The sequence below is a fragment of the Dipodomys merriami genome, unplaced genomic scaffold (genome assembly GCF_024711535.1).
Source record: "Dipodomys merriami isolate MVZ:Mamm:240054 unplaced genomic scaffold, mDipMer1.0.p SCAF_128, whole genome shotgun sequence".
NCBI lineage: Eukaryota > Metazoa > Chordata > Mammalia > Rodentia > Heteromyidae > Dipodomys > Dipodomys merriami.
In genome coordinates, this window is record NW_027202582.1 from 1,520,054 (window position 1) to 1,543,154 (window position 23,101).

The 23,101-nt window shown below is 53.8% G+C and overlaps 1 protein-coding gene across 2 annotated transcripts in view; it reads right to left on the reverse strand.

The window, feature by feature from the left end:
* Window positions 1-6,685: 6,685 nt before the first annotated feature.
* The window catches only part of LOC138824278 (EH domain-containing protein 1), a 28,348-nt gene continuing 11,932 nt past the window's right edge, over window positions 6,686-23,101 (reverse strand). For both annotated transcript variants that reach the window (XM_070018049.1, XM_070018050.1), the window contains 3 exons: window positions 12,746-13,158; window positions 9,177-9,341; window positions 6,686-8,819 (listed from right to left, as the gene is read on the reverse strand). In XM_070018049.1, the coding sequence (XP_069874150.1) occupies window positions 8,295-8,819; window positions 9,177-9,341; window positions 12,746-13,158 (1,103 nt within the window). In that variant the 3' untranslated portion in view covers window positions 6,686-8,294. The remainder of the gene's footprint in view (window positions 8,820-9,176; window positions 9,342-12,745; window positions 13,159-23,101) is intronic.

Sequence of the window (23,101 nt, forward strand, 5' to 3'; positions counted from 1 at the left end):
GATCAAAGGAGGGGCGTTTTAATGGCTTCAGACAGCATTCTCTCATTAAAAGACCCGACAGTGGTCTTGGAGTTCCTGGCCAGGGACCAGGGTCAGGTTCCCCGGGGTGAGAAAAGCCACGCTGAAGGATTGCAAAGCGGAGCTGGGCACCTCCGGGCAGCAATCGAGGGTGGTTCTCAGAAGGACAGATCTCCCCCGATAGCGGAGACCCTGGCCCAGAGGGCCCACAAACCTGAAATGGGGAATCAGGGATGTTTCTCCTCTGTCAGCCGAGAACAAGAGCCAGGATTCAAACTCAGATCTGAGAGTTCTCAACACTGCCAACTGGTGTTCATGTTCAGGGAGGGCGAGCGCAGGAGTTTGGAAGGTTACAAGTCGCCCTCCAGGCTCTCACCTGAGGGCTTCTTGGGCCTTTCTTAGTGGAGACCTGGGGTAACTGCCATCCATAGGAGGGCAAGAAGGAACCACAGGGGGGCGCCAGAGACCAGAAAGAGGGGCAGGTACCTGGCAGAGGCGCACTTCCTTTTTGGAAAACTAGGGGGCAGTGGTCCTAGGCAGAAGATGGGTCTCTCTTGTACTGCCCCTTTACATACCCTGGCCTTCAACTCCCACCCCCTCCCTGCTCCAGGGGTCAGAAGTCAAGAGCCAACGGGTGAGGACTCAGGTCCCTTAACCTCTCAATACTGAATTCTCAGTAAAGTCCAACCTCCATCAGACTGTCCTCACACTTTGTAGAGGGGAAACTGAGTCAGAGGCCTAGAGCTGAATGAAGACAGAACTGGCATTAGGAACTCCTTGCCTCTCAGGCACTCTGTTCCTTTTGGTCCTGAATTAGTGGGTTTTGTTAGGGGGGAGGGGGTTGTTTTTTGTGTGTGTATATGTGCTGGTACTTAGGGGCTTGAACTCAGGGCCTGGGCACTGTCCCTGAGCTTCTTTTGCTCAAGGCTAGCACTACCATTTGAGCCACAGCGCCACTTCGGGTTTTTTCTGTGTATGTGGTACTGAGGAATCGAACCCAGGACTTCATGCATGCTAGGCAAACACTCTACCACTAAGCCACACTCCCAGCCCCTGCATTTGTTCTTGTCATTTTTGCAAGTTTCGGTGTCCTTGTCTGTAAAAGAGGTTCGGGCTTCTATTCGTTTGCAGCTCTGTTGTCAGAAGGTCCTTAAAAGTGGACTCTGCCAGGTGCCAGTGGCTCACATCTGTTATCTAGATACTTAGGAGACGGAGATCTGAGGATCACAATTCTAAGCCAGCTAGAGCAGAAAAAAACATCAAGACTTATTTCCAATTAACCAGCAAAAAGCTGTAAGTAGAGCTGTGGCTCAAGTGGCAGGGTGCCAGCCTTGAGTGAAAAAGCTCAGGAACAGTGTCCAAGCCCAGAGTTCAAGCCCCAATACCAACATACACAAAAGATGTACTCTGACTGACTTTTTTCAGCCCTACGTGGCCAGGCTTCCAGCCCTGACAGTGAGTGTCAGCTCCTAGGCATAGTCTCACGTTGTCTTAGCAGCTGTATTCTCTAGTCATGAGCTAGCCAGGCCTCCAGGCCTAGAGCTCAGCTCCCCTTAGAGCTCAGCTCCCAGCTCAGCAGCGTCAGTGGACACCAGCCAGTCTAAGCTTTACCCTCTTCCCATAGTGTCCTCCTTTCAAGGCCGCCCTGCCTCCCAGAGGCTTACCCAGATCTGCAGGAGGGATCTGCTATATGCAGCCCCCACTTCACCTCCCAAGCCCCTTTGGGAGGGAGGTGCTGGCACCAGCCCTGGGCAAGAGGCCATGATGATGACACCCTTGCGTTTTTCTGTGCTTCTTGGCATTTCAAAGTGGCTTCAGATGTCTTATCTCCACAAGAGCTCTGCCAGGAGAGTTATTATTCCCTCCCTTCATAGATTAATACACTGAAGCTTGGGAGGTGGCATAGTGCCAGCCCCTTTGCTCTTGCCACAGCCTCCACCTGCCTTTCACCCTGCGCTCCTGGCCTAGGCCGATGCCTGGTAACAGAATGGTACCATGTGGCACCCAGGGGCTGGGGACAGGGGACAAGACCACAGTAGACTTGGTATAGGCTTCTGTGAAGGAAGTTGTCAAATGTGCCAAGCCTAGTGGAAAAAGGCAGAGAGGGCTCAGGAGAGGAGCGGAGAGCAGGAAGGTGCTGGAGCAGGAAGTGACTGAGAGCCCGGAGCAAGTAACAGGCAGGGACCGGGTTTCCTCCCCTCTGGAGCTGGAAGGGGGCCTAGATGCAAGGTGGGCTTGGGGTCCGTAATGTCTACAGCTCAGACCTAGGTCAGAGCTCCTCTCCCCAAGATCCAGAGACTCAGCCTTCAGTGGGTGACTGACTGGCTAGCAGTTTGCCAGCCCCAGCCTGGAAGCAGCTCTGGCTAGGAAACAACACCAATAAGCACACAGTGTGGCCATCACTAGCTCTTCCACCTTTCTCTCTAGGAAGACTGGGGGCCGTGTGTGGAGGTATGTAGCACTGCTCCAGCGCCTGTTGAATTTATTTTTTGCCAGTACTGGGGCTTGGACTCAGGGCGTGCATGCTGTTGTTGTTGTTGTTTTTTTTTAAATCAAGGCTGGTGCTCGACTAGAACTACACACAAAAAGTGGAGCTCTATGTGGGGTACTGGTGGCTCGCTCACGCCTGTAATCCTAGCTACTCCGGAGGCTGAGAGCTGAGGATCACGGTTCAAAGTCAGCCTGGGCAGGAAGAGTCCAGGTGACTCTAATCTCCAATGAACCACCAGTAAACTGGAAGTGGCGCTGTGGCTCAAATGCACTTGCCTTGAGCTGAAGAGCTGAGGGACAGCGCCCAGGCCCAGAGTTCAAGCCCCATAACTGACTCCCCCCCCCCCAAAAAAATGTCCAGAGCTCCAACTGGGTGGACATATGTTTTTATCATCCAAGTTTTCTTCCAAAAACCTCCCTGTGCTGCTGCGGCTCTCCGCGGGCTCCCTCAGCCACTCAGCTCAGCAGCAGCCCAGGTGCTTTTGAAATCATCTGTCCCTCTGGGGAGCACAGGAAACCGGGCCCAGCCCCTCAATCTCCACCCAGGTCACTCCAGCCCCGGGCGCCACCCGGTCTCTGAGCTGCTTCAGGGAAGGGAGGGCACCCTCTCTTTGTTCTGGGTGCTGGGTGGAGCAATTGTGCTCTCTGTACCCCACCTCTTACCCCCCTTTTCTGACTAGTCACCCCTGAATGCTCAGCAAAGGAAGCCATTGAAGGTGGATGTCCTGGAGGCTCTGCTAGAAGTTTCTGGGGCTTAAGGAAACAGGAGCAGGAGGAAAAAGTCCTGGGTAGACCCCAGAGCATGACAAAGGTGGGGGGGCGGTGTTTGCCAGTACTGAGGCTTGAATTCAGAACCTGGGCAGGAAGGCTCAGGTTTTTCACTCAAGGAAGATGCTCTACCAGTTCAGCCACACCTCCATTCTACTTACAGCATTTTGATGGTTAATTGGAGATAAGAGTCTCAGAGACGGGCTGGGAAGGTGGCTCAGTGGTAGAGCGCTTGCCTTGCATGCATGAGGCCCTGGGTTCGATTCCTCAGCACCACATAAGCAAAAAGAAAAACTCCGGAAGTGGTACTGTGGCTCAAGTGGTAGAGTGCTAGTCTTGAGCTGAAGAGCTGAGGGACAGCGCCCAGGCCCAGAGTTCAGGCCCCACGACCAGACCCCCCCCCCCCCAAAAAAAAAAAAAAGTCTCAGAGTCTGAGACTTTCCTGCCCAGGCTGGCTTTGAATTGTGATCCTCAAATCTCAGCCTCCTGAATAACTAGGATTACAGACATGAGCCACTAGGTGAGATTCCTCCTCCTCTTCCTCCTCCTCCTCCTTCTTGTTTTGGGCACTAAACCCAGGGCCTGGTGCATTAGGCAAGTCCTGTGTCACTGAGCTACATGCCCAGGCCCTAAGCTGGAGTCTTTGAAGGTGGCAAGCAAGAGGAGTGTGGCCAGCTCTCCTCTGACCAGCCGACTGGCCTTGGCAAGTCCTCTGACCCACTGGGATAAAAACAGAGGCCTGGGGTGGATGTATTGGCTTCAGGCTGTTCCAGGAACCGCCCCACACCAAACTACTACTGTGTGGGGCCCAACAACAGAGCTGACTCCTTTACCTCCCGGACCTAAGCTGTGAGGTGCCCCAAAGGCTTCTTATGCTAGGCCTCTGGGACAGGTGAAAGGAGTCTTTTGGTGCGGGGAAGGCTTGGGGTGGGGCTTAGCTGGCCAGGTGGGCAGCCACCATTATCTACCTCTGCTAGCCTTATCAAAGTCAAAGAGGACCTCAACCCAAACCAGCTGCCTGCGCACCTCTTGCTCAAAGGGCACTTCCTGGGCAGCATCTGGGGCTCACCCCACTGAAGGATGGGTGCTCAGTGGACAGTGTATCTCCGGGTCCCACAGGTCGAGCCCCCTGCTGAAGGCAGTCTAGCCTTGCTGCTTTCCCCACATTCTATGGAGGCTCCTTGGCCCTGCTGTCCGGCGCTCTGACAGCTCAAGCTCTCGGGGCAGCTGTGGTGATGTCGGTAAGCTCAGGTGCAGCCCCTCCCCCCATGGAGAGCGTTGGAACTCCTTTTTTATTTTTTGCCAGTCCTGGGGTGTGAACTCTGGGCCTGGACACTGTCCCTGAGCTGCTTTTGCTCAAAACTAGTGTTCTACCACAAGCCACAGCACCACTTCCAGCTTTTTCTCCCCTTTTCTTCTTTCCTGGGGTTTGAATTCAGGGCTTGAGCTCTGTTACTGAGCCTCTCTGGGCTCAGGGCTAGCCATAGCACCACTTCCAGCCTTTTCTGTGTATATGGTACTGAGGAATCAAACCCAGGGCTTCATGCATACTAGATAAGCACTCTACCACTAAGCCACATTCCCAGCCCAACTTCTGGCTTTTCTTGAGTAGTTTCTCTCTCTCTCTCTCTCTCTCTCTCTCTCTCTCTCTCTCTCTCTCTCTCTCTCTCTCTCTCTCTCTCTCTCTCTCTCTCACACACACACACACACACACACACACAAATAAACGCGCACACAAATACATGCACATACATGCACACATAAATGCACAAATGGCAGCAACGTCTCCATGGGTCTTAAGCTAGCCTTCACTAATTAAACAAGATTTCTCCCATTTTCGTGTTCACAGTGTACTGTACAGGTCTTTTGTTTTTTTGGGGGGTGGTGGTCCTGGGGCTTGAACTCAGGGCCTGAGTGCTGCACCTGAGTTCTTCAGCTCAAGGTGAGTGCTCTACCGTTTTGAGCCACAGTGCCACTTCTGGTTTTCAGATGGTTAATTGGAGATGAGTCTCATGGACTTTCCTGCCCTGGCTGCCTTTGAACCACAATCCTCAGGTCTCAGCCTTCTGAGTAGCTAGGATTTCGGGCGCGAGTTTCCTGCAACCAGCCTGGAACTTTTTCACACAGGCCTTCACAGCCCAGGTTGACCTGGAACCTGCTATGTAGCCTGGCTGGATTCAAACTCCTGATCCTCTTGTCTCAGCCTCCAGAATGCTGGAGTCGCAGGTATGTACCAGCATGCCTGGTTTACAGCATCAGATCTTGACTGTGGGCTTCTCAGGCCTGAGGTGGGCTGGGGGAGCTGCTTTGCTTTACTTTGAAAGGGTTTTGGTGGAAAATGCAGTGGACATCAGTTGGCAACTGGAGAGACCCAAGGTTTTTTTCGTGTCTATGCCAGTCCTGGAACTTGAATTTAGGGCCTGGAGCTGAGCCCTTGCTTTCTTTTGCATAAGGCTGGTATTCTATCACTTGAGCCACAGCTCCAATTCTGGCTTTTTGTGTGGTTAATTGGAGATAAGAGTCTCCTAGACTTTCCTGCTTTGAATCGTGATCCTCAAATCTCAGCTTCCTGAGTATCTAGGATTACAGGCATGAGCCACCGGCGCCCCGCTAAGATTTATGTTTTAATCTCATTTGTTACCTAGCTATTGGGGCTGCCCTGTGTCAGGCTCTGCGGATGAGGGGGTGGATCCCTGGGGGCTCAGGTGATCTGGCACAAAATGAATCCACACAGGGTGTGAACACAGAAGCTGCTCCCCCAACCCTAAACACCTGTTTATGTGTCTTCTGCCTCAAGTTTGCCTGGAGCAATCTCTCCCTGGTTTCATCGGTCTACCCTTCCAGGCCTGTCAGTCCCCATTTGTCACCCTTCCTTCTCTGTAAACAGGGCCCCTATCTGTGTCATCAGCTGGCCCTGACCAGCCACACCCGCCCTGGGTTTTGTCACACCAGTGTCTGCCTCGTCTGTCTTCAAAGCCCCCTCGGGGCGAGCGTGGAGCCAGGCTGGCTCTGGAGCCCAGAAACCCCATGGTTATGAGATTCCTCCCGGTGCCGAGGGCCCCACAGGCACCCCCTCATTTGTGTTGAAGTGCAGGAAGGGGGGTGCCTGCCCTGTCAGCACTTTCCCCAGGCTTCTCTAGTGGCCTTACCCCCGCCCCCCCCCCCCCGTCCCCCATCATCTCTTCCTCAGCTCCCACCTGGTCCCCCCTCTGCTCCCTGGGAGACTCCCTTGCCCCTCATCTGCACAATCCTGTGAAGCGGCAGCTCCCATACAGCTGGTGCCCGGCAGCAAGCTTGCCAATCTGTCCTTCCTGGCATCGTGGTCTCCAGCACCCCCAGAGGTCCTGGGTGGGCGTGGGAGTGGGGCAAGGCGTTGGCCCCAGAAGACAACTGAGCACCAGAAGCCGGCTTCAGCACAATTAAACCTCTTTAATACAAGCACTTCTTCAATTTTAGTCACCTGCCCCACACAGGGGAGGGAACGCCACGCCTGCATCTTCCACAGTGAATCCACGGCCCCGTCTCCTCCATCTTCCTCCAGCTCCGCTCAGGATGGAGGGCCAGGCGGGGAGGTAGCAGGCCAGGCCCAGGCACTCAGCCCCAGCCAGGCGTCCAGCAGCACTGGGGGTGGGCCGGGTGGCTCCTGTGGCCTGGGCCACTGCACCTGTCTGTCTGATGCCCACCCCAGCGGCCAACTGCTGGCGGCCAGTGTGTCCAGGTCGCCGGGTCCTGAGGCGTGGCGAGGAGGCGGCGGGACCGGCAGCTTGCTGGCTCTGGCTTCTTATTGCTGGTCTGGGGGCTGAGGGCAGGCCCTGAGGACGCCCAGGTCCTGCACAGGCAGCCTGTGCGGCAGGGGGAGGGGGAAGGAAGGAAATGGGGGGATGAAGAGGGAAGGGGATGTTTTCCCTGTCCCTGCTGCCCGGACCCCAGGTCCAGGCCAGAGCTGCGGGCTGCTGCTTACCAGCCCCAAACCTCCCAAGCCACTGGGAACCCCCACCCCAGCAGGGAGGGGCCCCGGGGGCCATAGGGAAGGGGGTGAAGTGAGGGGCCCAGTTCAGACCCTTCAGGCGGGAATTGGGCCCCCCCTTGGCCAGCCTACAGTAAATCCAGGCCAAGGGGGGTGAGTTTCCTGTGAGTCCATATATCTAACAGCGCCTGGCGGCCCCCACCCCCTAGATGGAAAGGGAGACAAAAATCACAGCTTTTGAACAAGTGGTCTAGAAGTTACTGGAAAATTCGGTCAAGTATGAAAAGTGCCACTTAACAGAACAAGACCTAGCTTATGTGATATATATATATATATATATATTAATATACATATTTTTTTTTTCTGGAAGATATTCTCTACTTCCTAGAGCTCCCCAAAAAGGACAACAGTGGCTGGATCTTGTGCCTGTGGCTGCCGCGCTGGGCAGGGTGTTGGGAGTTGGGGGGTATGGGAGGAAAGGGTGGGGTGCATGTGTACCGGGAGCTAGGACAACAAGTGGAGGCACAAAACTGGTGTCACCCCCGTACAAGGGGCTGAGAAGGTGGGACGAAGCCGCCGTGCTGGCTGCGGGAGGCGGCCTCAGCTGGGGAAGGAGCCAAGCCCGTCTACACAGCCCGTGCGGCAGCTGCCAGTGCGTGAGCCAGCATGGCTGGCTCTGGGTCCCTGTCACCCTGTATGCCCGGCCAGGCCAGAGGAAAGGCCGGGACAGGAGAGGCTGTCGGACAGAGGACGAGGCAAGAATGAAGACTGCCTCTAATGTTATATATTAAAAATAATCCATCGTTTTTTTTGTGCACAAAATTCCATCATTCACGTGGGAGCAGCACCCTGCCTCCCGCTGGGCCCCGGAGCAGCCTTTCAAAGAAAGATGGTGGTTCTCCTACTAGAGAGCTGAGGAAACACCGCTCTTGTCTTTATGGACCTTGAAAAAAATGGTGACCCTTTCCCTCCCCCCCCATCTCGGCCTCCCCGGCCCTGGCCCGCCTGGGCAGGCGTGGAGGTGGCGGGCAGCCCTGGTGGGGCACGGCTGTCACTCATGCCTCCGCTTGGAGGGTGGGATGAGGTGGGGGGGCAGGTCGGCGGGCAGCTCGTGGCCCTCCAGCTTGACCTTGATGAGGTGGTTGGCCAGGGCAAACTCCTCGTCATCCAGCAGCCCGTCCTTGTCCACGTCGGCCAGCTTCCAGATCTTCCCCAGCACCGTGTTGGGCAGCTTGGACTTCACCATCTCCTTCTTGGCGTTGGCGCCAGTGATCTTGCCGTTGACGGGCGACAGGGTGTAGAAGATCTCGTCGTACGTGGGCTTGTCCTTGCCCACCACCCACTCCACGTCGTCGATCCCTTCGCCTGCCCCCTCGCCATAGCCGTGGCCGAATGGCCCGTTCATGGTGCCGTCGAAGGCGCCGCCCTTCACGGCCTGCGAGGGCATCAGGGACTCCTCCTGGCGCACCATCACCATCAGCCGGGCAATGTCGTTGGCCAGCATGTCGTCCACGGTGTCCAGCAGCTTGGGCTTCAGGGCCTGGAACTTGCTGAAGTCCTGGGCCTGCAGGAGTTCCTGTGGGTGGGGCACAGGAGGAGAGGCCTGGGAGGGGGCGGCCTCCAGACTCCAGGCTCGTCCCTGTCCCAGCTTGCACGCCCAAGGGAGCCACAGGGGGCCCCCCTCAGAAGCACCTTCGCAGGAGGGCTGTGGTGAAGATTCCCCAAGGGGACGCTCGGAGGGCCTGGCCCAGCCCTGCCTGCCTGTCACCGCATTCCCCTTCTAGCCTCAAGCCTGATCTGGGAGGGGTGCAGTGATTACCCAGCTGCTACCCTATGGGGGGGGGCCCTCCCTCCCTCCCCTCCCCCAGAGCTGGGATTCCCTCTGCACTCCTCCAGCCCAGAGAGCACTCGTGATGGCCCAGGGTGGCCATACCTGCATCTTGCGGAGGCTGGGGAAGTCCCCGGGGGAGATCTGGTGCTCCCGCTCGATCTTCTGGTAGATTTCGCCCAGGTTGTTCACCAGTTCTTTCTTTTTGCTCTCCTTACCGAAGACGTTGGGCATCTCCTTCTTCAGAGAGCTGATGATGTAGGCGTGAACCTGTGGAGACAAGGCACAGGAGGGTTTTCACGTTTGTGTGGCCACATTTGCCCCGGCTGCCCCAGGGCCTTGGAAGCTGCTGCACGGTGTCAGCTGCTCTTGCGGGTCAGGCTCAGAAGCTGCTGCCGCCATCACAGAATCCCGCTGGCCCGAGGGACAATTCTGACCAGGGGCATGAGGAAAAGGAAGGTGCGCTTGAAATAAGACAGACATCTTTGCTCAAGTCAAAGGCTGGTGAGCCCCGGCTCAGCTTGTCGCTGGCTGAGCATCAGGAGGCACTGTGTGTCTGCCCGATGCAGTCCTCCCCTGTGCTGCAACTGGAAACAGAACCTGGCCTGTGAAGAAGGCCCTGAATGAGGCCGGGGGGTGGTGGTGATGGTGGTGGTAATTAAGCTGCTCAAGGGCTTGATGGACTAAGTTCAGGAGCCCAGACTGAGACCCAGAGTGCTGATAGCAGGCCGTGACCCGTCCGGTCTCTGCAGCCCCCCTGGTGCCCTCCCCCACTGGGAGCTGTTGGGATCAATGCACCCCCTGCAGGGGGAGGGGGAGGGAGAGACAGTCCCACAAAGGCTTTATCTGATAATCTTCTATGCCCTGCTCAGATGATTCTCAGTTAAGGTGAGACATTCTCCATTCCCCTTGGAGGGCAGATCATGCCCCAAAGCAGCCCACCCCTCAAAATGCCTGTCTTGGGCCTAGTGGCATGCAGCCACGGAAGGCTTCAGCCTTCTGGGTTCCCCTCCGACCCACAGCCAGGCTCAGCCAATCTGATGTCCCTTACTTAGCCCAGGTGGCAGCCTGGCCCAAATTCCTTGAGTAGAACAGTCACTGGCTCATCTTGTTCCCCCCACCCCCCAATGCAGGGATTCCCAGGGCTGCTGGGGAGGGCGGGGCTCGCTGCTCACTCCAGGAAGAGGAAGGAAATGGCTGCATAACAGCAGGTGTGGGGTGAGACTGGAGGCCACAGGGCTTTCCAGGAGTGGTGACTCCTGGTGCCCGCAGGCCAGACACTACAATGCCGATGCTGCCGGGCCAGCCTTCGGGTCCTGTGCTCTGCCCGCCCTGGAAGGAGAATGGCAGAGAGGCTGGGCCAGTGTCACCCGTCCAGTTAGGCCATCAGTCCTTTGAGACCCTGGGCGTCACATGGGCCTTCTCATGGCTCCTTTCTCAGGAGTGGCTCTAGTTGCGGGAAGTCTTGGATGTCAAGAAGCCTGGAGGCCTAGGTCTGTAGGTCCGCGTCTGATTCTCACACAGCAGCGCCTGCATTGCACTGCCCCCCGCCGGCCCTGAGCACCGAAGGATAGAGGTGAAGCTTCAGCACGGCAAAGCGCCGGGAACTGGTGGCCTGAGCCAGGAAGCACCAAAGCCTCCTTCTCTTGGGCCCCTAAAGAGAGGCACCCTGGGGTGCCTGACCCTGCTGCCTGGCCACCGCGCACCTCTGCACGCTGCTCTTCAGCAAGGCCTTCCTTGACCCACAGGGCCGCTCAGGACCCAGGGGACTGTCTGGGCCACAGCTGTGACTCATGGTGCCCTCTCTCCTCCGCACGCCATGGGCAGCTATGAACACCCTGCCCTTTGTGGCCATCTTCACCCATGAACAGGTGACACAGAGGCCTGGCCTCGGCCTGGACTCCACAAGAGCCTATCCTATGGCTTTGGGTTTTTTTTTTTTTTTGGGGGGGGGGGTGGTCATGGGGCTTGAACTCAGGGCCTGGGCGCTGTCCCTGAGATCTTCACCTCAAGGTGAGCGCTCTACCACTTGAGCCACAGCGCCACTTGTAGTTTTCTGGAGGTTAATTGGAGATAAGAGTCTCATGGACTTTCCTGCCTGGACTGGCTTGAACCCCAATCCTCCTATTTCAGCTTCCTGAGTAGCTAGATTACAGGCATGAGCCGTGGCACCTGGCTGGCTTTGTTTTTTGAGATGGAGGTCTCATTGTTGCCCAGGCTCAGGGGATCCTTCCACTCAGTCCTCCAAGTGGTGAGACTACAGGCACATGGCCACCTGCGGCTCTGAGCCCTGGGTGTAAAGGAGAGCTCAACCCTCCCTTAGCCATTCAATCTATGTCAAGCCTCTCCGCGCTAGCCAGCTGGGGAGATCCCTCCCACGATTTATCTGGCAGGCTGATGACTGGCTATTTGGAGGGGGTGCCCTCTGCCCCTCTGTGTCTGAAGGGCCCGCTGGAGTAACTGGCCTTCATTTCCCAGCCTTGTCCACCTTGGCCGAGCACTGAGGTTCCAAAACCATTATGGGAACCTGTGGGCCTGGCCTCCCATGGAAGATGACGGTGGTCTAGTGCACCTGCGTGGGCACCGGCCACGTCACAGGGCCTGGGCTTCAGCTCCCAGATCTCTCTGGGTCACAGGCTGTGGCCATCTCATCACTAGGTACTTCCTGTCCCAGCTTAAGCAGCAGCCGGGGCCCAAGGCCTCCTCCCTCCTCCTCGCGCAGCACAGTGCTTACTGTGGGGCAGGGCTGGGATGGGGGCAGCGGGTGTCACTGGGTCTAGCACATTTTAGTGTACAACAAACCCCAGAGGAGAAGCCAAGCAGGTCATCAAACTGCTCTTCTGTGGTAACTTCCTGTGTGACTTTTTAATTTTTTTGTAAGTCGTGGGGCCTGAACTCTGGCCCTGGGCGCTGTCCCTCAGCTCTTCAGCTCAAGGCTAGCGCTCTACCACTTGAGCCACAGCACCACTTCCAGCCTTTTCTGTTTATGTGGTGCTGAGGAATCAAACCCAGGGCCTCATGCATGCAAGGCAAGCACTCTACCACTGAGCCACCTTCCCAGCCGCCCCCCTCCCCCCACGCCATGACATTTTTAAGTCGTGCTCATGTTTAGAACTTCTGTGACCTAGGTGAGATATAAAACCCAGATAGACCAGGCTGACAGGACCGGGGGAGAACCGGGGGAGAAAGCAGGCTGCAAGTTGGGAGAACATGGCTCACACCAGTAATCCTAGCTACCTGGGAGGCTGAGATTGTGAGGATAGGGGTCAGAGGCTAATCCTGGCAGCAAAGTCTACAAGACCCTTTTGTCAATAGGGCTGGACATGATACATGCTCTTGTTAGCTATCTAATAAGCAATTTTCAGCCATGTGCACCTTGGCAGGAAGCCTCAAAAATAACAAGCAAAACTCGGGGTTTAACAGTAATATCACATGCTTAGGAAGAGCAAGGCTTTGAGTTCAAACCCCAGTACTGCCAAGCATGCACACGCACATGTGCACACACACAAGTACACACACACACACACAGCCTGGAGCACAGGGAACAGAGGCTTCTAGCCATATGGGAAAATGGCACAGCTTTGGCTGTGTAGCAGTCATGGAGGGAGGGTCCCCAAGTACCAGTCCTGAGCCCCCAGACCCCACTTAGGAACAGATGATCCAATGGGGTGTACCTTGGCCAGCCTCGCCCGCTTGATCAAGTCGTTGAGCTTCCTCAGCGCAGCATTTCGGGGGAGCGACTGGATGTCTTTGAAGAGGTCCTGCTCTTCAGCCTCAAAGAGCTTCCGGTTGTCAGGGATGAGCAGTGGGTGGGACCAGAAGGAGCCGATGTAGACCCGGACCACCTCGGGGGTGTTGATGATCTTCCCCAGGGACCACATGAGGGCCCCATACACCCGCATCAGCTGCTGGGTCTCAATCTGGTCAGCCTTGTTCAGCACCACACGGATCTTGTCCTCGTGGTTCTTGAGGGCCTTAATGACCTCTGAGAACTCATCTGAGATGTCCAGCTTGTGGGCATCGAACAGCAGGATGATGCGGTCCACGCGCTCAGCGAACCACTCGAGAACAGCCGCAAAGTCATAACCTGGGGCGAGAGAGGGAGGAGTTCAGGGCATCACGGTGCAGCCTGCTCTGGCGGCTCTTTATTTCTAACTCAGTCTGGAATCTCTGTGCCTGAAGTTGCAAGGTAAATTTCTAGAATGTTCTTCCCTGGACAGCACAGTCACTGGAGGGAGGGATCATCAGGTCTCTCCAATTTCCACACCACCTGGAGCACTTTGGCCCTGTTGCGTGGGGTATGCATGGTCATGCATGCAAAGCAAGACCTGACAACAGTCAGGCACTGGTGGCTCATGCCTGTAATCCTAGATACCTCAGGAGGCTGAGATCTAAGGATCAAACCCAGCCCAGGCAGGAAAGTTGTGGGACACTTAGCTAAAAGTGGAGGTATGGCTCAAATGGTAGAGTACCAGCCTTGAGAAAAAAAGCTAAGGCACTCAGGCCCATGTGCTTTGGACAGCAGAAGCAATAAACAGCAGCACTTGTAACTGCAGGTGGCCTTGGTGTGGCCAATGCTTACAGTGAGGCTCCCTTGCAAGTCTCAATCATTTTCTATGACAGGGGTTGGTGAGCCATCAGCTGGGACCATAGCTGACCCATCACAGCAGCAGGGTTCAGCTGAGGCTCCACAGAAACACGAACAAAGGTCTGCAAAGCTGACAGAGAAGGGTGCGCTGGCCTCTGCTCTGCAAGCAGGCACAGTCGGCCACAAACCACTCACTTCCCCTTCATAGTAATACATGCTTCTCTAAATGACAGTGGGTGAGATGGGCAGACTCCACCCAACCCTTGTTCTACGCTTTTTCTCCCCGCAAAAGGCCCATGCAAAGCCAACTAATGAGTGACCTACGCCATCTGTGACACAGACTAATTGGAACTTCACCCATTGACAATAGCTTTAGCTGGATTCAGTTCTCAGCCTCCCTTGTAACATAAATAAGAAAAAGTCATATGCAGAAAACTAAAAGTGGATCCCTGCTTGTCACCGTACACTGATATCAATTCAAAGTGGGTCTAAGACCTCAATGTGGAGCCAAAACTTTGAAACTATGCTAGAGCAGAGCAGGAGAGACATTAGAACTTATAGGTATAGGCAGAAACTTTTTTTTTTTTGGTCAGTCCTGGGGCTTGAACTCAGAGCCTGGGCACTGTCCCTGAGCTTCTTCTGCTCAAAGCCAGCACTCTACCACTTGAGCCACAGCACCACTTCTGACTTTTTCTGTGTATGTGGTGCTGAAGAATCGAACCCAGGGCTTCATGCATGCTAGGCAAGCACTCTACCAGGAAGCCACATTCCCAGCCCCAGAAACACCTGTTGAAGAGTCCCAGGGGCACAACACATAGGAGAGAGACTTGACAAGTGGGACTACAACAAAATAAAAAGTCTCTGCACAGCTGACATAGTTACTTAACTAGAAAGACAGCCAACCAACCAGAGAAAGATCTTGCCAGCAACATATCAGACAAAGGCCTAATATCCAATATATACAGAGAGTTCAAGAAACTAAACCCTCCCAAACCTAATAAACCAATCACTAAATGGGATAGGGAGCTAAGGAGAGATCTCAGAATAAGAGGTAAGATGCCTGGGGTGGGTGGCTCACGCCTGTAATCCTAGCCTCAGGAGGCTGAGATCTGAGGATCACAGTTCAAAGCCAGCCTGGGCAGGAGAGTCCATGAGAATCTTCAATAAACCACGAGAAACCGGAAGTGGCACTGCTCAAGTGGTTTAGCGCTAGCCTTGAGCTGAAGAGTGCAGGGACAGTGCCCAGGCCCAGAGTTCAAGCCTCACGGCCAACAAAAGAAGAGGTAAGAATGGCAAAGAAACACATGAGGAAATGTTCATCATCCCTGGCCATAAAGGAAATACAAGTCAAAACAACTCTGAGACCCCAGTAAGATTTCCCAACATTGTGAATTTGAACAACAACAAATATTGGTGGGGATATGGGGAAAAAGGAACCCTACTGCCCTGCTGGTGGGATTGTAAACTAGTACAACCACTCTGGAAAGCAATCTGAAGGTTCCTCAAAACACTAAACATAGACCTTCCCTATGACCCAGCCATACCTCTCCTGGGCATCTACCCTGAGCATCACAAACCACGAAATGACAAGGACACCTGCACATCCATGTTCACTGCTGCACTATTCACAATAGCCAAGATATGGAAACAGCTCAGATGCCCCACAATAGGTAAGTGGATCCAAAAAGTGTGGTACCTATTCACAATGGAATTTTACACAGCCATTAGAAAGAATAAAATAATGTCATTTGCAGGGAAATGGATGGAATCAGGTTAAATGAGGAAAACCAAGCTCAGAGAGACAAACAGTGAATGTTCTGATACACAGAAGTTAGATCTAAAATGCACTGGGATATGACAAATTATATAGGATTCTAAATACTCACATAACAATAAGACCAAAAGAGGATATTCTTAAGAGAGAATCACAAAAGCACAATGCCTAAGTGCCTCTTCATTTTTTGGTCGGTCGTGGGGCTTGAACTCTGGGCCTGGGCGCTGTCCCTCAGCTTTTCAGTTCAAGCAAGTGCTCTACCATTTGAGCTACAGTGCCACTTCCGGTTTTCTGGTGGTTTACTGGAGATGAAAGTTTCATGGGCTTAGCGGGGCCCTGGTGGCTCACGCCTGTAATCCTAGCTACTCAGGAGGCTGAGATCTGAGGATCGCGGTTCAAAGCCAGCCCGGGCAAGAAAGACCGTGAGACTCCTATCTCCAATAAACCACCAGAAAACCGGAAGTGGCGTTGTAGCTCAAGTGGTAGAGCGCTCGCCTTGAGCTGAAGAGCTGAGGGACAACGCCCAGGCCCAGAGTTCAAGCCCCACGACCGACAAAAAAAAAAAAAAGAAAGTTTCATGGGCTTTCCTGCCCGGGCTGGCTTTGAACCTCGATCCTCAGATCTCAGCCTTCTGAGTAGCTAGGATTACAGGAGTGAGCCACCAGCGCCCGGCTGCCTCTTCTTATTTGTATACAATAATATACATACTGAAACGAATTCCATGATCTGAAAACAAAAGACTGGGGCTGTGCTTGCCTTGCAGGTATGAGGCCCTGGGTTCGATTCCTCAGCACCACATAAGCAGAAAAAGCCGGAAGTGGTGCTGTGGATCAAGTGGTAGAGCACTAACCTTGAGCTGAAGAGCTGAGGGACAGCGCCCAGGCCCAGAGTTTAGGCCCCATAACTGACAGGGAGGCAGAGGGGGGACCCAAAACCTTATTTTTCTTTCTTTTATTTCAGCTCTTAGTTTTTGGTGATGATTCTGTCTTCTTTACATGATATATGGTGTATTCATGTGTATATCTTTCAGGAAAGTAGGGAGAGAGCATAGAACTCAAGGGAAAAAGGGTGAAAAGGTGAAGTAGTGGAGCTCACAACTATACGACTTATGTGGGGAAATGGGAAGGAGGGACAGGGAGAGAATGAGGAAACACATGACACTGTGCAAAAGGAGATGTGCTCATTACCTGAACCTGTACATCACCTCTATAATAATTTTTTTTAATAAAAAGGAAGCACACACACACACACACAAAAGTGGCTTTCTTCTTGAGGATTGGGATGCAGCTGCAATGGTAGGAGCTACAGTAACCACCTTATGTTCAAAGACGAAAGCTTCCTGTCGGAGATTGACTGGGACTGTTGTTTTCATATAAACTATCAGATATGTGATTTATTTATTTTTGTTGGTCGTGGGGCTTGAACTCTGGGCCTGGGCGCTGTCCCTCAGCTCTTCAGCTCAAGGCTAGCGCTCTACCACTTGAGCCACAGCGTCTCTTCCACTTCCACTTTTCTGGTGGTTTTTTTTTTTTTTGAGATCAGAGTCTCATGGACTTTCCTGCCTGGGCTGACTTTGAATGGGGATTCTCAGACCTCAGCCTCCTGAGTAGCTGGGATTACAGACATGAGCCACCAAGACCCCTCTCCCTTAGCTTTTTTGCCCAAGGCTAGTGTTCTACTGCTTGAGCCACAGCTCCACTTCTGGCTTTTTTGGGATAAGAGTCTCTACCACCAAGCCGGGTGCTAGTGACTCATGCCTGTAATCCTAGCTACTCAGGAGGCTGAGATCTGAGGATCGTGGTTCAAAGCAAGTCGGGGCAGGAAAGACTGTGAGACTCTTATCTCCAATAAACCACCAGAAAACCAGAAGTGGCACTGTAGCTCAAGTGGTAGAGCGCACGCCTTGAGCTGAAGAGCTCAGGGACAGTGCCCAGGCCCAGAGTTCAAGCCCCACGACCGACCAAAAAAAAAAAAAAAAAAGTCTCTACTGCTCTGGTAGGTTTCAAACTGCCATCTCAAATCTCAGCCTCCAGAGTTGCTAGGATTGTAGGCGTGAGCTACTGGTGCTCAGCCCTTCCTGACTTTCGAGCTGGTGCGGTCTCCATCTACACTAACTCCTCTTCTTAGGAGGGACCGGCTTGAAATGGCCCTGGGGAGGGTGAAAATGGGGCTCTGGGGCCTGGAACTCCATGGCCAGTCAGGAATCCAGAAAAACAAAAATGCTCAGCCTGGCTATGAGGTCAGGGGTCAAAGGTTAGTTGTGGCTGGCACAGTCACTAAACCGTATAGAAAACCCCATTCCCACTGCGTTGGTGACAGCGCGCACAATGGCAGCGGTCTCATGGAGAAAAGGGTGCAGTCTTGAGCCTGCAGTCGCACCAGGGCTCTGGTGGGGACTGGTCAGAGGGCAGAGCTCCCAGCGTCAGAACACCTGCATCAGGTGCCAGGAAGGCCACCCAGCGTACAGACACCCTCACGGGCTGCTGGTGCCACAGTACAAGGCCCTGGGGCACCCTGGGCCCTGCAGGTGCTGGGAGAGCAGAGAGGCACCCGAGGGACTGAAAAGTCAGCAGAACACCGGAAGGGGAAGGCAGTGAGGGAAACAGAGCCACAAGGAGGCTCACTGCCCTGGGCCCCAGACTGCACTCCTGACCCCCAGCACCCGCCCCATGGCGGCCCGGGAGCCTCTAGGAATGCTGACTCAGGAACTAGGAGGCGCCTGGCTCAGCAAAGGGAGGCCCAGCTCCTCCCCTTCTCAAACTGCGAGGCCGCAGAAGGCCACAGTTGAAATTAATCTGCACAGCTGGAGATGAGCAAGGCCAGATCGCGGTTCCTGGGAACGGGGCGGGGGGGGGGGGGGGGGGGCACCCCACAGGCTGTACTGGCCGTGTTGGCTTTGGACAAGCAGCTGGGACAGTGCCTGGGGAGCTGAGGTCACCCTCCGGCCCCACCCAGCCGCCTCAGTCTTTCCCCTCCGGTGTCAGGGGACCATGGGAATGAGAGGGGGAGGAAAAGGAGCCTGCCTCTGAATAGGCCCCCAACCAACCCCAGCCCGGCCCCACCCACTCTAGCCCAGTTCCTAGCCAACACCGCAAGCTGGGTCAAAACAAAATGGAGCTAAGTCCATGTTTTGCAGGTGAATAAAATTTCCTGTTTATTATGGAAAGTGTTCACCGTTTTGGTGGAAGGGAGACACATGGCTGGCCAAGTATAATCACAGGTCACCAAAAGGGTCACGGTGCTCAGGGCTGTGCAGACATCAAGGGTGTGACCATGTGGTTGCAGGCCCCTAAACCCACCAGCCCTCAGTGCTCCTGAGAGCCTCTGGCAGCTCACGTGACCACACTGCACGGAATAGCCAAACAGTGGGCCACTTGGCTGGGCTCAAGCACGAGACAAGCCCAGGCAGGGTGGCCAGTGCTCAAGCAGTACCCAAGGCAATGGACCTCCAGGCTTTGAGACACATCATGTGTCCAAGGCAACAGCAATACTGCAGAGTGGTGTGCTTGGTGAGAGAGAACAATGTCCCTCAAGACAGCGCCTGCACAATGAGCTTTATCTACTTTAGGCCTCTATAAGACAGTGACTCCTACTTCTACCAAGAACACAAAGCACAACCAGGGCAGGTGGATCACGCCTGTGATCCCAGGTACTTAGGAGCTGAGATCAGAGGATCATGGTTCAAAAGCAGCCCAGGCAGAGAAGTCCAAAAGCCTTATCTCCAAACACCAAAAAGCTCAAAGTGGAAGTGTGGCTCAAGTGCAAGAGTGCCGATCTTGAGTGAGAAAGCTAGGGACAGCACACCAGCCCTGAGTTCAAGCCACACCAAGAGCACAGGAAAACATCAAAACTGAAAAAGAGCACAAAGCACAGCCCAAAGGGGTGGGCTGGAAAGAAAAGGCCACCCTGCAGGGAGATCTTAGTGAGGCAAAGCCAGAGCTATCACTCACAAGGGACCAAGAACCTGCAGGACTTGGGCCTGGAAGCCACGCCCCTGAGTGAAATGAGCCAATCACGTGAGGACACATTCAGGCCATTCCACCTGAATGAGGTGCCCAGGTGTCAAATGCAGAAGAAAGTGGGACAGAAGGGCAAGAGGGCAGGGATTAGTAATTAATGAGAACAGTTTCAGTTTGGAAAGATGGGAAAGTTCTGGAGATGGAAATTCTAGCTGCACTGTGCCTCCCACCACTGAACCCACACTTGAGAATGGGGGACACTGCTGGACTCTGGTGGTTCCACCCTAATCTCAGGGGACTGAGATCTGTTTTGTTTTGTTTTTGGTCTGGTTGTGGGGCCTAAACTCTGGGCCTGGGCGCTGTCCCTCAGCTCTTCAGCTCAAGGCTAACATGCTACCACTTGAGCCATAACACTACTTCTGTTTTTTTTTTTTCTGCTTATGTGGTGCTGAGGAATCGAACCCATGGCCTCATACATGCAAGACAAGCGCTCTACCACTGAGCCACCTTCCCAGCCCCAGGGGACTGAGAGCTAAGGATTACAGTTCAAAGCCACCCCAGGTAGGCAAATCTAATTATCTATCTCCAATTAACCAGCAAAAAGTTGGAAGTGGTGTGGCTCAAGTGGTATAGCACCATCCCTGAGTAAGAAAGAGAACAGTATTACAATATATATACTTTTATAATATGTATAATGTTTATATATTATAAATATTCATCTTTATATTTTGTGCCAGTCCTGGGGCTTGAACTCAGGGCACGGGCACTGTCCCTGAGCTTTTTTGCTCAAGACTGGAGCTCTACCACTTGAGCCACAGCTCTACTTCCATCTTTTTGGTGGTTAATTGAAGATAAGAGTCTCATAAACTTTCCTGTCCAGGCTGGCTTTGAACCATGATTATCAGATCTCAGCTTCCTGAGTAGCAAGGATTACAAGCATGAACCACTAGCACTTGGCTGCTAACATATTTTTACCACAATTAAAAAGGGAAGGTAGCAGGAGCTGAGAATGTGGCTCAGTGGTAGAGTCCTTGCTTGCCTTGTATGCATGAGGCCCTGGGTTCGATTCCTCAGCACTACATAAGCAGAAAAAGCCAGAAGTGGTGCTGTGGCTCAAGTGGTAGAGCACTAGCCTTGAGCTGAAGAGCTGAGGAACAGCGCCCAGGCCCAGAGTTCAGGCCCCACGACCAAAAAAAAAAAAAAAAAAAAAAGGGGAAGGAGAAGGGAGAAAATGTCCTGAGCTGCTCTGAGCAGCACTACTTGGGGAAATGGCCACATAGGTGACACTGACAAGATGTGAAAACTACCAGGAGCAGAGTCTCTGCTTACTCTGGGCCTCCTCCAGGCCTGCTCTCAGAGGCCCAAATGACAGCAGACTTAGCTGCCTGCCTGCAGGCGTGTCCCGTGCTCTCCTCCCTAGAGGGGCCACGCACCTCACCAGTCTAGCCGTGGAGACCGCAGCTGCTCAGCGGCCTGCCCTGCCCCAGCACCCTCCAGACACAGGTAGTTCCTGTAGCTGGGGAAAACGGCTTCACGCATTCCAAAAGTTTCTAGAACATGGAACAATGGAGGGTTTGTCTCCACCAGACTCTTGTTTCCTGCCATTCAAACGGCGTGGGCCTCGGTATTTCTTGCCAAAGCGTTCCATGGCACACGTTTCCAATCCGTGCAGGCTGGCCTGGAGACAGGAGCCCAGGAGAGCAGAGATGGGAGCTGGGACTGAATGGCCGTGTGGGAACTTGCTCCAGAGGTCCCCACGCTGGACTTAAAGGAAGGCCTTCTCCAAGTAGCACAGAGAGAAAAGGGAGAGGCCTCCCCACCCCCAGACATTTACCCCAGAGAAAAGAAGGCTGTGTTCACCACCTGCTACACAGCTTTAGTCAAAACTGCCCAAACTGAAGACAGCCCAGTGGTGAACGCTGAGACCTACTGGGTAGAGCACAACCACAGGACCGGAAGCAGGCTGGCAGTAGTGGGGATGGCGGGGTGGGAGTTGGGGGGGGAAGGGACACCAATCCCCAGGCTGGGGATGCAGCCCACACGAAGTGAACTTGCCTGTGATGTGCAATGCCCTTGTTTTTGAGCTCCATCCCCAGTGCCACACAAAACCATTCTAAGGGAGCAACCCCCTGACACTCCTAAACACGCAGGTGAATGTAAAAAAACACCAGGGTTGGTCAAAGCAGATGGACACAAAAGGCCCCAAGCTGTAGGATTCCATTTATATAGCATTCAACTCTTATGTAGCAGACAAGTCTTAGGGACAAATGTGTCCGTGTTGCCTGGAGCTGGGAGTGAATCACTACAAAGGAGCATGGGGAACTTTTTGGGTTAGGGGAAAGCTTTCCATGGTGGTAGTGTGGTTGGTGATACACAGCTGCTTCTAAAAGGATGGGTCTTGCCAGGTACAGTGTAGCATACCTATAGTCCCAACTACTTAGGAAATGGAGATCAGGAGGATTGAGAATTGAGGTCAGCCCAGGCACTAAGTTAGTGAGACTCCACCTCAGCAAAACAAGCCGGATGTGGTTGTTCACAACTACAATCCCAGCTACACAGGTCTAGGATAGGAGTCCAAGGCCAGACCTGGAAAACTTATGAGATGTATGTGTGTGAGTATGAGGGAGGAAATCAAAACAAAAAAAAAAAAAGGCTGAGGGCACAATTTAAGTGGCTGAGGCTCTAGATTTGATTCCCAGCAATGTTAAAAAAAAAAAAAAAAGGCCAGGTATGGTGGTGAAGGTCAGTAATCTCAGTATGTGGGAGGCTGAGGAGGATTTTGAGGTCAAGGCTACCCTGGCATACATACACAAGTAGTTCTGTGCTAGCATGGTCCATGACTCGAGCTGAAGAGCTCAAGGACAGCGCCCAGGACCCAGAGTCCAAGCCCCCACGACCCACAAAAAACAAAAAACAAACAAACCAACAAAAAACTCAGCCAGGCGCTGGTGGCTCACACCTGTAATCTTAGCTACTGAGGATGCTGAGATCTGAGGATCTCAGTTCAAGGCCAGCCTGGGCAGGAAAGGCTGTGAGACTCGAATCTCCAATAAACCACTCAGAAAACCGAAGTGTCACTGTAGCTCAAGTGGTAGAGTGCTAGCCTTGAGCTGAAGAGCTGGGGGACAGTGCCCAGGCCCAGAGTTCAAGCCCCACAACAGACAAAAAACAAAAACAAAAACTGAAATGGGGGATCTTACCGTATATAATGCAGACCTCAACACATCTGACCTAAAAATAAGCAAGGGAAGCAGAGTGGGGAGAGCAGATGGACGGGCACCAAGCCCACAGCTCCACCCTGAACCTCCTTCTCAACAGGCAGCCTGGCCTGGTGACCCTAGCATGCCACCTGCCCACCACCGCTGGGAGTTCCCAGTTTCTCTGCAGCATGAAGACAGGAAGTTTCTGCCTTGGGAGGTTGGGGGGGGCGGGGCAAGTGCCTGGCACACCACAAGCACTTCATAAATGTTTGCTCTTATTTACACGCTCAGATTCCAATGGGTGCGTAGGCAGGGATGGCTTCAAAGGCGTGAAAATGACTAGTACCCCAAATATAAACTGAACATTTGCAGGCGCTTGGGCCAGCTGCTCCACAACCCGCCTGCTGCTCACAGCCTAAGGAACAGGCGCCAAAGCCGGCACAGCCTGGTACAAAGCCTCTGTGGGCAGAGCTGGCCCGATCCAGCATCCCCAAAGAGGCTCCAAGCCC